The sequence below is a fragment of the Rhinoraja longicauda genome, chromosome 16 (genome assembly GCF_053455715.1).
Source record: "Rhinoraja longicauda isolate Sanriku21f chromosome 16, sRhiLon1.1, whole genome shotgun sequence".
Lineage (NCBI taxonomy): Eukaryota > Metazoa > Chordata > Chondrichthyes > Rajiformes > Arhynchobatidae > Rhinoraja > Rhinoraja longicauda.
This window is the reverse complement of record NC_135968.1, coordinates 15,182,537-15,198,047: the sequence shown is the minus strand read 5'-3', so window position 1 is coordinate 15,198,047 and position 15,511 is coordinate 15,182,537. Positions and strand designations below refer to the sequence as shown.

At 42.7% G+C, this 15,511-nt stretch overlaps 2 protein-coding genes across 2 annotated transcripts in view; both read left to right on the top strand.

Annotated features, from left to right (window-relative positions):
* Positions 1–212: 212 nt before the first annotated feature.
* On the top strand, positions 213–4,044 carry LOC144600815 (neurotensin receptor type 1-like). The gene is made up of 2 exons (XM_078412707.1): positions 213–1,062; positions 3,440–4,044. The coding sequence occupies exons 1-2, from the start codon at positions 213–215 to the stop codon at positions 4,042–4,044; spliced, it is 1,455 nt and encodes a 484-aa protein (XP_078268833.1).
* Positions 4,045–12,222: 8,178 nt separating this feature from the next.
* The window catches only part of sh3pxd2aa (SH3 and PX domains 2Aa), a 135,751-nt gene continuing 132,462 nt past the window's right edge, over positions 12,223–15,511 (top strand). The window contains exon 1 of the mRNA XM_078413262.1: positions 12,223–12,377. Within this exon, the coding sequence (XP_078269388.1) occupies positions 12,300–12,377 (78 nt within the window). The 5' untranslated portion in view covers positions 12,223–12,299. The remainder of the gene's footprint in view (positions 12,378–15,511) is intronic.

Here is a 15,511-nt window from a genome sequence, read left to right as displayed (position 1 = left end):
TCTTAAACAGATTCCAATGCTTTGAGACCTTACAGGCAACACTTGTGGAAACTATTGCTCAACCAATCATGCATTAAGGTGCCTGTGTCATTACACTAACCTGCATTCTACTAACATCACATGGATTTCACTGGATGAAAATTAACTTCTGGTTAATATTCCAATATTAGAAAATGAACTGGTCTTTGACTGATTATACATATCCATGCATGATGCATGTCAAATCCTCCATTAATGAATCAGTCCCAAGGAACTTGATTCAACCGAGCAAAAATTTACCGAGTAAATATCTGTTGATCGAGTCCAATCAGCAAGGGCCCAGCCATGTAACTATTCCACTCACAGTGTTTTATGCATTGCTTTTACTCTTTGGCATATTTGCAAATAGTTTGAGCATTCTCATGCTCTTGAAAAATGGACGTATGAAGAGCAGTGCCATTCGGTCTTACCTCCTCAGCCTGGCAGTGGCAGATCTAGCACTCTTGTTGACTATACCAGTGACTGTTTATAGATATTACTGGCAGTATTATCCCTGGCTGCTGAGTAATGCACTCTGTAAACTCTACTTCATGGTCAGGCACATCTATTGTGCCACAACTAGTTGGACTATAATTGTCTTTACTGCTGAACGATATATCGCCATATGCCACCCAATGTGGTCAATCACTGGGTTACGACAATCTCGAACGGCCCATTTGTTGGCACTGATCTGGGTATTGTCAGCTATCTCATCAGTGCCATTTGCAATTGTTTATGGGCAATCAACAGCCTGTATCCTGGACCACACTTCACCGGATAAGACTGTCTTCTTCTCTACTGTATGCGAGATGATTGAGAAAGAGCCATCCACTATCTACAAGATTGTGATTCAAGTGAGAACCATTTTATGTTTCTTGGTTCCACTCACTGTGATCATCATTTTTTACTTACTAATATTTCGCCATTTAAGTGTGAATCGACGACTACGTGAGGATTTGGGATTAACACATCGATGGAGAAGTCAAGATATAAATTCTTCTGGAAAACTACCTGGAACAGAAAGAAAGGCACTTCAACTGATGGGTTAGTAAACATTTATATTCACCATTTGCCTTTGCAAATATCATGCAAAAGCTTCTTTCTTTGCCTAATAAAATATCAAAGGCAAACAGTGGGGTCATCAAATATCACTGGTGGATAAGATTAAGGTATGACTGTATGATTTTTGTAAGTATATTAAGGACAAAAGAATAACCTGGGAAAGAGTAGGGCCCACTAGAGACAGCAGGGGCAATATGTGTGTGGAGCCAGATGTATAGGTGAGGTCCTAAAAAAGTTCTTAATCAGTATTCACAAAGGAACCAGACTTTGTCATTGAAGAACTCATTCAAGCTAAAGGTGAAATTGGTGAAAGTTTCCAAATAAAGATGAGGTACTCGATGCCTTAGTTGACATAAAGGTGGATTAATCCCCAGGCTGGAGTTGATTTATCCCAGGTCCCGATGGGAGGCACGGCAAGAGACACAAGACATTGCAGGTGCTGGAATCTTGAGCAAAACACAAAGTGCTGGTGGACAGTAAATCTGGACCTACTTTTCAAGAAGGGCAGCCAAGGAAAACATGATAATTACAAATCTGTGAGCCTTACTTCGGTTGTAGGAAATTTATTGGAAAAAATCTGATGGACAGGATCACTTACAAAGGCAGGAACTGATCAGAAATTACCAGTATGGCTTTGTCAAGGGCAGATTATGTAATTTTTGAAGAGGTAAAGTGGATTGATATCAGAGAGTAGGTTTACTGGCTTGGCAATTTGAGACAGGGGATGGTGGTAGAGTTTAAAAAAAAATTAATGCCTATGACAAATGACGTTCTCCAAGGAACAGTGGTAGGACCCTGGCTGCTTATTATACATATACAATATTTAGTTATGGATGTTAGAAACATGATCAATAATTTGGCAGAATACACAAAGTTTAGTGAGTTATTAATGGTTTGCTGAATGGTCTTAGGCTACAAGGTGATATCGATGTTTTGGTAAATGGTTTGAGAAATAGTTTATAGAGCTTCATCCTTTTATATGTGAGGAGATGCATTTTGAAAGTGTAGAATATACACATGAATGGTAATGTCCCAGGGAGTATTAAGGAACAGAATGACCTCATGTGGTCAGGTCCCACTTGTTCTGAATCCTGTTGAAATCTTAAATAACGTTGAGCAAACCGCAAAGCTCAGTCTGAGGAAGGTCCTTACCCAAAAGGTCGTTTGTCCATTCCCTTCACAGATTTTGCCTGCCCACTGTGTTCCTCCAGCACTGTTTTGTTCAAGGTACTGCATCTGCAGTCTCTTAAATAACCTTGCTCACTGTCCACTACCACCAATTTTGCAGTCTTCTGCAAACTTACTTACCATGCCAAGTCCATTCTTATCCAAATCATTAAACTGGATAATGAACAATACTGGAGCCAGCACTGGTGGCTGCAGCACATTGTTGATCACAGGCCCCTAATCAGAAAAACAATCCTCCACTATCACCTTCTAACTTCCACCATCAAGACAATTTTGCATCCAATTGACTAACTCATCCTGAATCCCACGTGATCTAACTTTCTGGACGAACCTACCGTATGGGACCTTGTTGAAGTTCATATAGACAACGACAAATTCTATCCTTTTGGTCACCTCTTCAAAAAACAATCACATTTGTGAGGAATGATTTTGCAAAGCCATGCTATCTATTCCTAACTGCCCTTGCTGTTCCAAATGCAGGTAAATTCTGTCTCTCAGAATCCCCATCAGTAACTTTCTCACCACTGTTCTTGGGAACTCTGGCCTGTAGTTCCTGCATTGTTCTTTCAGCCCTTCTAAAATAGAAGTACAACATTAGCCACCCCCAATCTTCCAGCACCTCAACCTGTCTCTGACAATGATACAAATATCAGTACTAGCACCCCAGAAATTTCTTCATACCTTTTCCACATGTCCTAGGATACACTTGATCTGGCTCCGGGAATTTATTCACATTTATGCACTTTTCTTTTGTAATGCGGGTATGCTTCAGTATATCACTGTTCTCTTTCTGTAATTATTTCACTTCCATGACCTTCACAGTAACTATAGATTGAAAAGCGTTAATTTAAGACATTGCATTTAAGCAGATATGACATTTTGAATCAATTGATTTGCAAGTTGTTGATGGTGAAGAAGCTCTGTGGTTCTGAGTAGGCAGAATCATCATTAGGCATAATGATTTGCATTCAGTCTGTAGAAGGATATCCACCGGAAGCGTCACCCATTCCTTCTATAGATGCTGCCTGTCCCGCTGACTTACTCCAGCATTTTGTGTCTATCTTCAGTTTAAAATAGCATCTGCAGTTCCTACCTACACATGAGACATGAAGATGCCAGTAATGTTCAGTGCACCAGATGGGCATGCTGATCATTTCTTCTCTCATTTCAGGAGCAGTTGTCGTTGCCTTCTTCGTTTGTAACTTCCCTGATACAGCTGCCACGTTGATGCAAATTTACATAAAGAATTGGCCTACACGTGTTCTTACTATGTACACCTGGTTGAAGTTCTACTTGTCAGTGCCATTGTGGTATGTGAACAGTGCTCTAGACCCCATTCTCTTCTGTATTTCCTCTTCCTCCTTTCGCTGTGCTTGCAAGGATAGCCTTGGGTCCATCCTCCCTTGCATTGACAGTTCATTGAAAGGCCATAAGAGACATGTTTCTTGCATCAATCTCACACAAAGCTGGACCACCTATCAGTTGTCAATACCTTCAGACACACATAAATCCATTCGGAGTCTGAGTGCCCACACTGGTGAACTTCCCGATTCAGTTGATGGAAAGCAGAGAAGAGGACTTCAGCTGCTTTCTTTGAAGGACCTCTTGCAGCAGAATGATCAGCAAATCTCTCACTCAGGGATTTTGCAGACCAGCAGATCTCCCTCTCTCAGTGGCATCACTACCCAGCAGCTCCACTTCTATCAGGGTCTCTCTGACCAGCACATTTCCTCCCACATACCAGCAGCTGACCCTCCCATTAATCTGTTTCCTTGATAGGTTATATCACCATATGAAGTGTCTTTCATTGCAGTGCAGAGGTTAAACCTTTTACTGTGACAGTTTTCTCAGATCAGCAGGTTCCTTTCCCTCTTGTTTATTGACATTGGACCTATCTACGAGGCCTGCACCTGACCCATATTGCTCCAAAGCTGTTCAATCCATGTACTGGTCAAAGTGTCTTTTAATTGTCATAATTGTATTTGCTTCTACCAATTCCTCTGGCAGTTTGTTCCATATACATATCACCCTCTGTATGATAAAATTGTCCCTCAGGTTTCTTTTAAATCTTTCTCCTGGCTGTCACCTTATAACCCAAACCTTCCAGAACTGGTAATTACCTTGTAAATCTATTTTTGCACCCGTTTTCTAGTATAATTATACCATTCCTATAATAGAGCAACCCGAACTGCACAGTACTTCATGTATGGCCTTAACAACATCTTGTACAAATGTAACATAATGTTCAACTCCTGTACTTAATATGGAGGCAAGTGTGCCATACGGTTACTTCAGCACCTTATCTGCCTCTGTTGCCACTTTCATGAAACTGTAACTGCATCCCAAGGTCTCTGTTTCACAATACTGACCAGGGCCCTACCATTTACCAATATTTTAAGAGATGTGGAGGCACTGGGGGAAATCATTATAATTACAAGGTGGAGTCGGAACTGCAAGATTGCAATTATCAGGGGAAAAAAAGTTAATCAAGATATTAAGACCACACTGTATGGAGAAACTAAACCAGAAGTGCCTGCCACACTGCTAAATTTTGGGAATTACTTCCATGAATTATTTCTGTAGACAACTCCAGTTACAGCATGAATGATGGTCGAAATGAACTGTCTGTCTAGTGATTCTTGAAATTCTGTGATTAGCTTGTCTTGTGAGCCTGCCTCTTCCTTTCCTTACCCAGTTTTTGTCAAGTGATCTTCCTCGTTCAACCTCTAATATCCCCACCACCTTCCCTCTACAGTCTGCACTTGCCCTGTGGACATTACTTTCTCCCTGAACCCGGTCACAGAAAACTGCTTTTGTCATAATTCATTGCTTTGTATGTAATCTCATCACTTGTATTTTGTTAATAATAAATTAAATAACCTGTTAAAATTAGTTGTTCTTGTTTTTTTCAATTTAGTTTTTGAAATATGGTATCGGTATTGGTATATTACGAGTACCAAAATACAGCAAAAAAATTCAATTTGCACGCTATCCGGGCAAATCATAGCATACATGAATACAATTAAGCCATTACAAGTACTACCGCCAGTGAAAGGAAACAAAGTGCAGAATATAGTGTTGCAGGTACAGAAATAGTACTGATAAAAAATAATGCTATGGCCGCAGTGGAGTAGATTGGCAGATTGACAACACCTAGCCTCACTGGCAAAACCTTCTCCACAGTCTCAGTCTTCAGAAGGCAGACTTGTATCAAGATTGCATTTGGACAGTTAATGGCCTAATTAACCTTTTAAGAAACGATTTTTTCCCATGATTCAGGTGTAAAGAAAAACAGTTGAAAGGAATCAAGCAGGAAAGAAAATATGCTTAAGGTACAGATTTATCAATTTCCTATTGCCCACCAGTAAATTCCATTCCCTCTGAGTCTGGTGGTCAGTGCCAATATCAAATGCTACCATCTTCCTGGGTGGTATTAAACTTTTTTGAGGTTGCACCTCTCAACGTGGTGAATATTGCATCATTCTCTAACAAATTCTGAAAAAACGAAAAACATTGAGGGATCAGGAAGAGCAGCATTTGACCAGCTCTTCCCTGTATTTGTAGCCATGGTATGAGGTTGAGCTAGATCAACTAACGAGGAATGCCAAACTCCAAGATGATGATGGCAAGCAGCAATGGTAATGTAACTCAATTTCACAGGTGTACTGCAGGCCCTTGTTTTGTTAGTATGTGGTCATCATCTAGCATTTGGGTCGCACATTTGTTCCCTGCAGCAGTCAAAATAAAACCAGATCTTGTGGTAGGTTGGTAAAGACTACTTTATCATTGAAAAGATGTAAATGGATCTGAATTGTGGCATCATCAACAAGCATCTTGAGTCATACAGCACAGAAACAGTCACTTTGGCCTAACTTGAACGACACAGTGGCGCAGCGGTAGAGTTGCTGTCTTACAGCGAATGCAGCGCCAGAGACCCAGGTTCAATCCTGACTACAGGTGCTGTCTGTATGGAATTTGTACGTTCTCCCAGTGATTTGCATGGGTTTTCTCCAAGATCTTTGGTTTCCTCCCACACTCCAAGGACGTACAGGTATGTAGGTTAATTGGCTTGGTAAATAGACAATAGACAATAGACAATAGGTGCAGGAGTAGGCCATTCAGCCCTTCGAGCCAGCACCGCCATTCAATGCGATCATGGCTGATCACTATCAATCAGTACCCCGTTCCTGCCTTCTCCCCATACCCCCTCACTCCGCTATCCTTAAGAGCTCTATCCAGCTCTCTCTTGAAAGCATCCAACGAACTGGCCTCCACTGCCTTCTGAGGCAGAGAATTCCACACCTTCACCACCCTCTGACTGAAAAAGTTCTTCCTCATCTCCGTTCTAAATGGCCTACCCCTTATTCTCAAACTGTGGCCCCTTGTTCTGGACTCCCCCAACATTGGGAACATGTTATCTGCCTCTAATGTGTCCAATCCCCTAATTATCTTGTAAAAATTGTTCCTAGTGTGTGTAGGATAGTGTTAATATGTGGAGATCGCTGGTTGGCGTGGACCCGGTGGGCCGAAGGGCCTGTTTCTGTGCTGTATCTCTAAACTAAACTAAACTTGTCCATGCTGACAAAGATACTCCACCCAAGCTCACATCCCATTTGCCCGTACCTGACTCATATCCTCCTAAACCTTTCCAAACCATGTAACTGTCCAAAGGTTTTTCAAAATATTGTTATTGTACCTGCCTCAACTACTTTATCCTGCACCTCATTCCAGAAACCCACCATCCACTGTGTGAAAATGCTGCCACTCAGGTTTCTATTAAATCTTTCCCTTCTAACCTTAAACCGATATCCTCCAGTTCTTGATTCCCCGACCGTGACATTCACCTTATCTATTCCCCTAATAATTTTGTACACCTTTATAAGATCATCGCTCAGCCTCCAGTGCTCCAATGAAGAAAATACCAGCCTGCCAACCTCTCTCTGTTCATTAAATTATGAAAGACATGATTAAGCATGTGGACATCGCGAGTTCTGTCAATGTCCTCGTATATCTTCTCTGCTCTCTTTCCAGCTTAAATGGGTGACCGAAAACCGAGCACATTATTCCAATTGCGGCCTCACCAAAGTCACAGACAGATTGATAGGGATAGGGCAGCAGGGTTGAAGAAGGTTCACAGAAATGTTTATGCAGTGACATCCCTGGGTAGAGTTTACATGCTGTTAACAACCTGGACTGTTTCAAATGGCATCAAGCAACTTTAGACATTGAATGGGTTTCATTTACCATAATGACTAGTTTTGTTAGAGCCACTTGGTGCTTTGCTTAGTTGAATGCTGCCATAATGCCAGAGAATGTGGCTCTCACCTCTTTGTTGCAGTAGAACTTGAATGGAAAGTCAGTGTTACACAATCAATAACAATTTCTGTAATTTCACTAATGATTAAGCGGACACCGATGGAACAAGAAGCAATTATCTTATTAGTCCTCCACAAATGGACACATTATCTTTCTTGATGTATTTACATTGTATAACCAAGAAATGTTTCCTACGTATATGACTTTACACTTTATAACACAATACACATACAGGGTTTGCCTTAGTGTCTCTGCATCGCTAGGTTTCATGTCGGACTCTGGGACTGACTCCAATGTGTAGAACCATGGTTTTAAAGTCAGAGCATGGAAATACGCTATTTATCCCAGCTTGTCCGTGTCGACGAAGATGCCCATCTATACTTGACCCAGGTTTAGAGAAGATCTTAGGAAGAACTTTGTCTTGGTGAATTTCTGTATATTTATACACAAAACAAGATCTTATTAACATTTTTTCATCCAGTGCCTCTGCATCTCTTAAAATATCAGTAAATGATAGGGTCCTGGTGAGTATTGTGGAACAGAGAGACCTGGATGTCATAATAGACAATAGATAATAGGTGCAGGAGGAGGCCATTTGGCCCTTCGAGCCAGCCATTCAATTAGAAAACAGGTACAAAAAAAGATTTACAAGGTTGTTACCAGTTCCGGGAGGTTTGATTTATAAGGTGACAGGAAAAAGATTTAAAAGGGACCTGAGGGGCAACTTTATCACACAGAGGATGATATATATATGGTTGAGTTGCCAGAGAAATTGGTAGAAGCAAATACAATTACACTTTGTAAAAGACACTTTGACCAGTACATGGATTGAAAAGCTTTGGTGCAATATGGATCAGGCACAGGTCTCATAGCTAGGTCTAATGTCAATAAACAAGAAGGAAAGGAGCCTGCTGATCTGAGAAAACTGTTACAGTGAAAGGTCTGACCTCTGCACTGCAATGAAAGACACTTCATATGGTGACATAACCTATCATGGAAACAGAATAATGGGAGAGTCAACTGGTGGTGGGGTATTTGGGAGGAAATGTGCTGGTCAGACAGACCCTGATAGGAGTGGAGCTGCTGGGTAGTGATGCCACTGAGAGAGGGAGATCTGCTGGTCTGCAAATTCCCTGAGTAAGAGATTTGCTGATCATTCTGCTGTAAGAGGTCCCTCAAAGAAAGCAGCTGGAGTCCTCTGCTTTGAATCAAATGAATCCGGAAGATCACCAGTGTAGTCACTCAGAATCCAAATGGATTTATGTGTATCTGAAGGTATTGACAGTGAGTCTTGGTTCAGCTTTGTGTGAGATTGATGCAAGAATCATGCATCTTATGGCCTTTAAATGAACTGTCAATGCAGGCGAGGATGGGCCCAGCTATCCTTGCATGCACATCGAAAGGAGGAAGAAATACATGAAGAGAGTGGGGTCCAGAGCACTGTTCATATACCACCATGGCATTGACGAGTAGGACCAACCAGGTGTATATAGTGCGAACATAATGGAATCAGCATTGCAGTATCAAAATCCTCATGTGGAATTTGGAATTGAAACAAATTACTTTTTTATGAAATGTAGTACTCTAGTATGGCATGCAGAAAATCCTCAGTACTGTTGCGATATCTATGTGATAAATCTTGAACCTACATGCTTTGATTACACGTGTAGGAAGGAACTGTACAACAGTTCTTTGTACAGTTGGTTTGAACCAAAGATAGACACAAAATGCTGGAGTAACTCAGCGGGACAGGCAGTATCCCTGGAAAGATGGTCTGAAGAAGGGTCTCAAACCGAAACGTCACCCATTCCTTCTCTCCAGAGATGCTGCCTGTGTCTGCTTTGATTACAAGATGAATGCCGCTAAACCAAGACATACCTACTGAACCCAGTTGAGTGAAACAATAGACATCCAGTAACCACTTGTTCCTAAAATTTGCTTTGAAAAAACTATCCTAAGGTGCTGTTGTGCCCACCAATTAGACTGTTGTCCATCCCCATTCTTACACCAGACAACATCCTGTAATAAAAAAATGAATAGGTTATCAATGAAAATGTGCATATAAGGGATAAGAGGTAGGAGCCTGGTTTTGACAGATGGTGCCTTGGCTTATCTGTTGTTTAAGTGCACTTATGATGTTTTAGATATTGATTGGCAAATGGATAGATAAATCTTATCTCAGGGGGGAATTTATATAAAATGTTATCTATATAAAATGTTAAACTCAACCTCCTCACAAATGATGCAGGTCCCATTTCTGCTTACCTAAGCATTTTAGGTCCTTGTAAATTCCCCATTTCATGCTAGGTAGAAATGAGAGCTAATGAGATGGGTGGTTGAAAAACCTAAAGACTAATTGCCCTGATATAGAAAGATGGAACTGCAGATGCCGGTTTACAAAAGAGGAAACAAAGTGCTGAAGTAACTCAGCGGGTCAGGCAGCATCTTTGCAGAACATGTGACATTTCAGGTCAGGACCCTTCTTCAGGCTGATGGTAGAGATGGAGGAGGGAAGAAAGCTGGGAGAGATGAGAGGCAGGACAAAGTGCGGTAGATAATGTCAACCCAAGCTAGGTGTGTGTGGAGGGGGATTGATAGGCAGAGATTAAAAGTATGAGACAAAAGTTGTGAAGAGTTATGAATTGTGAATCCAAAGGAAGGAATGTGGGTGGAAGGGGGTGAACTAGGTTGTGAATCTAGGTGGGGCACAGGGGAGAGGGATAGGGAAGTGTGGGCGAGAAAGGGGAAGCGGGTGGGGGATTGTTAAAGGCTACCAAAAATTGGAGAATTCAATGTTTATACCGCTGAGTTGTAATCTAGCCAAGCGGAATACGAGGTGCTGTTCCTCTAGTTTGCGCATGGCCTCACTCTGGCAATGGATGAGGCCCAGGATAGAAAAGTCAGTATAGGAATGGGAATTAAACTGGTTAGCAACTGGGAAATCCTGTAGGCCTTGGTGGATTGAGCACTTGTTCTGCAAAACAGTTGCTGGGTCTACGTTTGGTCTTGCCGCTGCATAGAAGGCCACGTTGGGAATACTGGATGCAGCAGATGAGGTTAGAGGAGGTGCACATGAACCTCTATCTTACCTGGAAGGACTGCTGGAGTCTCTGGGTGGAGGTGAGGGAGGAGGTATCTTGTCCTGAAACATCACCCATCCTTTTCCTCCAGAGATGCTGCCTGACCCGTTGAATTACTCCAGATTTGTGTGTTTATATATTGTATACCAGTGTGTATGTGTACTGCTTCGCTTCATGAAGCAAATCACAATCTCCTTTGTCTTGCTGACATTGAAACATAGAAAATAGGTGCAGAAGGAGGCCATTTGGCCCTTCATTGTGATCATGGTCGATCACCTACAATCAGTAACCTGTGCCTGCCTTCTCCCTTTATCCCTTGATCCCACTGGCCCCTCGAGCTCTATCTAACTCTCTTTTAAATTCATCCAGTGAATTGGCCTCTACTGCATTCTGTAACAGAGAATTCTACAAATTCACAACTCTCAGTGAAAAAGTTTCTTCTCACCTTAGTTTTAAATGGCCTCCCCTTTATTTTTGGACTGTGTCCCCTGGTTCTGGACTCCCCCAACGTTGAGAACATTTTTCCTGCATCTAGCTTGTCTAGTCCTTTTATAATTTTATACGTCTCCATAAGATCCCCTCTCATCCTTCTAAACTCCAGAGAATACTGTAAATTTCCCCAGTGTGGGGCGAATAATGGAATATACTATTATAAACCCAGTCTTTCCAATCTTTCCTCATATGACAGTCCCTCCATCGTGAACCTACGCTGCACTGCCTCACTAGCAAGGACGTCCTTCCTCAAATTAGAAGACCAAAACTTGAGGGAGAGGTTATTGTCATTGGCACCAGGTTACAAGGTTGCCAATCTCATTTCTGTACTGTGTCATTATTTAATATCGGGCCCACTGCGATGGTGTCGTCTACGAACGTGTAAATTGAGTTAAATTGGCATTTAGCTCTCATCGGGGGCTGAGAACGCATCCCGACAGGACACCTGTGTTGAGGATTATCGTAGAAAGTGATTTGTCACCTATCCTCACTGATTGTGGTCTGTTGGTCAGAAAGTTGAGGATGCAATTGCAGAGAGGAGTGCTGACCCCTCAGGAGTGCTGAGGAGAGAGGAGTGATACCAGCTGCCAAGACAGATGTGTATAGCAATTCATTCTTCCCTCGCACAATTAAAGCATGGAATAGTCTTCACCCTACTATAGTTGCTCAACCAGACGCAACTAAATTTAAAGTAGATCTTCTTCTCCAAGAAGCCCTTTTTTTGGTTGCTTAAGTCCATACTCCGCCACCTCCAGTTTAAATTCCTTTTGTAAAGACAACCGCGGCACCGCGAGCGTGCTCGCGCGCCCTTTAAACGTCCCGCCGTTTCCCCGAGGGCGCGGCCGGCCAGGGGCGGGCGCTGGCGCCGAGCTTCTGCAATCTGATTGGGCACCAGCGTTTAGGCGAGCGGAGGACCCGCCGCTGATTGGCTCACGGATACTTCCATCAGCTGCAGGAACCGCGCCCCCTCCCCCACCGTACCACGGCGGGCGGGCGGGCGTGCGTGCGCGCGCGCGCGGGAGGGACAGGCGAGGCCGGGGGGCGCGCACGCGCCGCCCCCTAAAGAAAGAAAGGGAAGGGAAAGGGGGCAGCGGAGTCTCGGCGACGAGAGTGGGAGAGCGGCTGTGTGGGCCACGGGTCACCATGCAGACTCTCGGCCGCCCCGCGGCTGATGTGCGGGTCCAGGATGTGCAGAAACGGAGGAACCCGAGCAAACACTACGTGAGTCTGACTGGGGACGGTGGCGTGGAGTTGGTAACCCTGGGGGTCGGGACGGGACAGCGAGTCGAGTGACCCAGGGTGAAGGGGGGACACGACGACGATGATGATGATGACGAGTGAGGAGTCGTTGGCTGAGGGTTGAATGAGACGGCAGGGTGAAGATTGACGAGAGAAAAAAAAGCGATTGGGGATCGGATACTAGGTTGGATGGGTGGACAGGGGTTGAGAGTGGACGAGTGGACCATGGAAATGAGAGTGGCGGCTTAATGGGGGGGAAATGTTGAATCGGTGGAGGAGAGTAAAGAAGAGGGAATGGGGTGCCTGGGGGATGAGGTGACAGATCCGACGTGATATTACTGAATAATGGAGGATACACAAGGGACCAAATGGCCTCCTATTGTTTCTAAAGGTGAATGTGAATTTGTGTAGTAGAGATGGCCCTGAGTGAGTTAGTGACAGGTAATGGATAATGAGAGAGAGAAGAATGTTTAGTTGCTCAAGGGATCTTATTGAGCAGTTTTTGGAGGTAACCTTTGGATAGAGTGTGAGGATTAGGTGTAATGGAGTGATCTCATGTCGTGGATGGATTAAGGAGGGAATGAGGGAGGTCAGAGATAGGAGGTTACTTGGATTGTAGGGATGTTGATGGAAGGTAGAGTTTGATCAACCTTTCATCTGTAGGAAAATAACTGCAGATGCTGTACAAATTGAAGGTATCACAAAATGTTGGAGTAACTCAGCGGGTCAGGCAGCATCTCAGGAGAGAAGGAATGGGTGACGTTTCGGGTTGAGACCCTTCTTCAGACACATGCGGTCTCTTGTAGATCATGACTATGCTCTGTGTATGAGAAGGAACTGCAGATGCTGGTTTAAACCATAGCTAGATACAAATGCTGGAGTAACTCAGCGGGACAGGCAGCATCTCTGGAGAGAAGGAAAGGGTGACGTTTTGGATGAAGGGTCTTGACATGAAACATCACCCATTCCTTCTCTCCAGAGATGCTGCCTGTCTCACTGAGTTATTCCAGTTTTTTTGTGTCTGCTCTGTGTGACTCCTTTTGTTCTTTTGTGGATTACTTCTAAACCAGGTGTTGTTCTCAATCAATTTGCCATTGAAATAATTTTCTCTTTGTTTTGCCCAAATCTCTTTTAATTTAAAGTTCATTTAACAAACCTTTTTATATCTCTCAGCTTAAGGAAACAATTTCTAATTATCATGTTTATTCACACAATTAAAATACACCATCCTTGGGATCATTCTAGTAAATATTTTCTGCACTTTGTCACGGGCTTTTACATCTTTCCCGAAGTTCAGTAATTAGACATGGACATAATAAATGTTGTCCCAGGCCAAATTTCCAGCTTAAACATTACTTCCTTACTTTTGTACTTTTATTTCTTTGCTACCAATTAGATTTCTCTATATTTTTAGCTGTATGATTATGTAGCTTATTTTAGCAACTTTGTGGACTTGGGCATTGATGCCACCCTTTTCTGCAAACTATTTAAATTTCACCAATCAAATAACTGTCTCTTTTTCACAATGCATTTGTATTTTTCTTGATCAAATTCTACTTATTACTTGGCCATTCCATGTTGACACGAGATGCTGGGATCTTGAGCAAAACAAAATAAAGTGCATGCGGAACTCGGCGAGTCAGGTAGCATCTGTGGAGGGAAGTGGACAGGTGATGTTTTATGTCTGGTCTTTTCAGACTGCTGGAGTAGAGGGGAGGAAGATGGTACTTAGCAGTTCGTGGCTGAAGAAGGTCCCTTTCATATTTCTGCTAAATATTTTAGTCCTTGCCTTAAATTTATGTTCTCTAGTTTTATCCACATCATTGCTTTTGAGTCTTGTCATTAACTGTATACTTTCCCCTTACAATCAACCTCCCAAAGCCCAATGCCTTGATGAGTACTGTATGCTGTTCTGGACAACTAACTATAGAAAGGATGTCATTTCACTCTGAGAGTGGTAGGTATATGGAGCGAGCAGCCAGAGGAGTTAGTTGAGGTAGGTACTATAACAGCATTCAAAAGACACTTGTACATGTATATAGATAGGAAAGGTTTAGGTTCAGCCACATGCACCGAGATACAGTGAATAGCTTTGTTTTGTATGCTATCTACACAAATCAGATGTATCATACAGAGAAACAATCAGTTCAAACACAAGTACAATAGATAGAGCGAAGGGGAAAATACAGTGAACAGAATATAGTTTTCAGCATTCTAGCGTATCAGTTCCTCAGACAAGCTCAATGTTCTCAATGAGGTAGCAGTCAATCAAACAGTAACTTAGCTTATGGAAGGACTGCTCAAAAGCCTGATACTGGAGGATAAGAAGCTGTTCCTGAGTCTGATGGTTCAGAGGGATATGGGTCAAATGGGACTTACTTAGATGGGACATATTGGTTAGCATGGATGAGTTGGGCTCAAGGCCCTATTTCCCTGCTGCATGACTCTGATTAAGATGGAAAGGGTGCAGAAGGAACTTGCATCCAGGAACACCTGGGATGTTAACTGGGCTTACAGGTTTGAGTTATTAAGTGAGGTTAGATAGGCTGGGACTTTTTTCTTTGGAGCATAGGAGGCTAATGGGTGACCCTATTAGGGTGTACAAGACCACGACATGAATGCTCACAGGGCAGAGGATTCTGAAACCAAAATCCATAGGATTAAGGTGAGAGGGGAGAGATTTAAGAGGGACCCCTGGGGCAACATTTTCACTGAGGGATGTCATTTTCTGGAATAACCTGCCAGAGGAAGTCATAGAAGTGGATGCAATTATGATTATTAAAAGACATTTGAGCAGATATATGGATAGGGTTTAGAGATCTGGAGGCCAAATACAACAAATGGGACTAGTCCAATGTGCCAACTTGGTTGGCATGAATAAGGTGGGCCGAAGTCTCTGTTTCCATGCTGAATCTTTCAATTAACAATCTACATTTGCATTCAAATCATTTACACATAATTTGGTCCCAACACAGATCCCTGTGGAACACCTCCAGCCAGAATAACACCTTTCTACCACTACTCTCTGTCTTCTTGGGTGCTAGTTCTGAATCCAAATGTCACTGTGGATTCCATGCTCCTTCACTCATTGGTCTGTCCATATACTTTATTAAAAA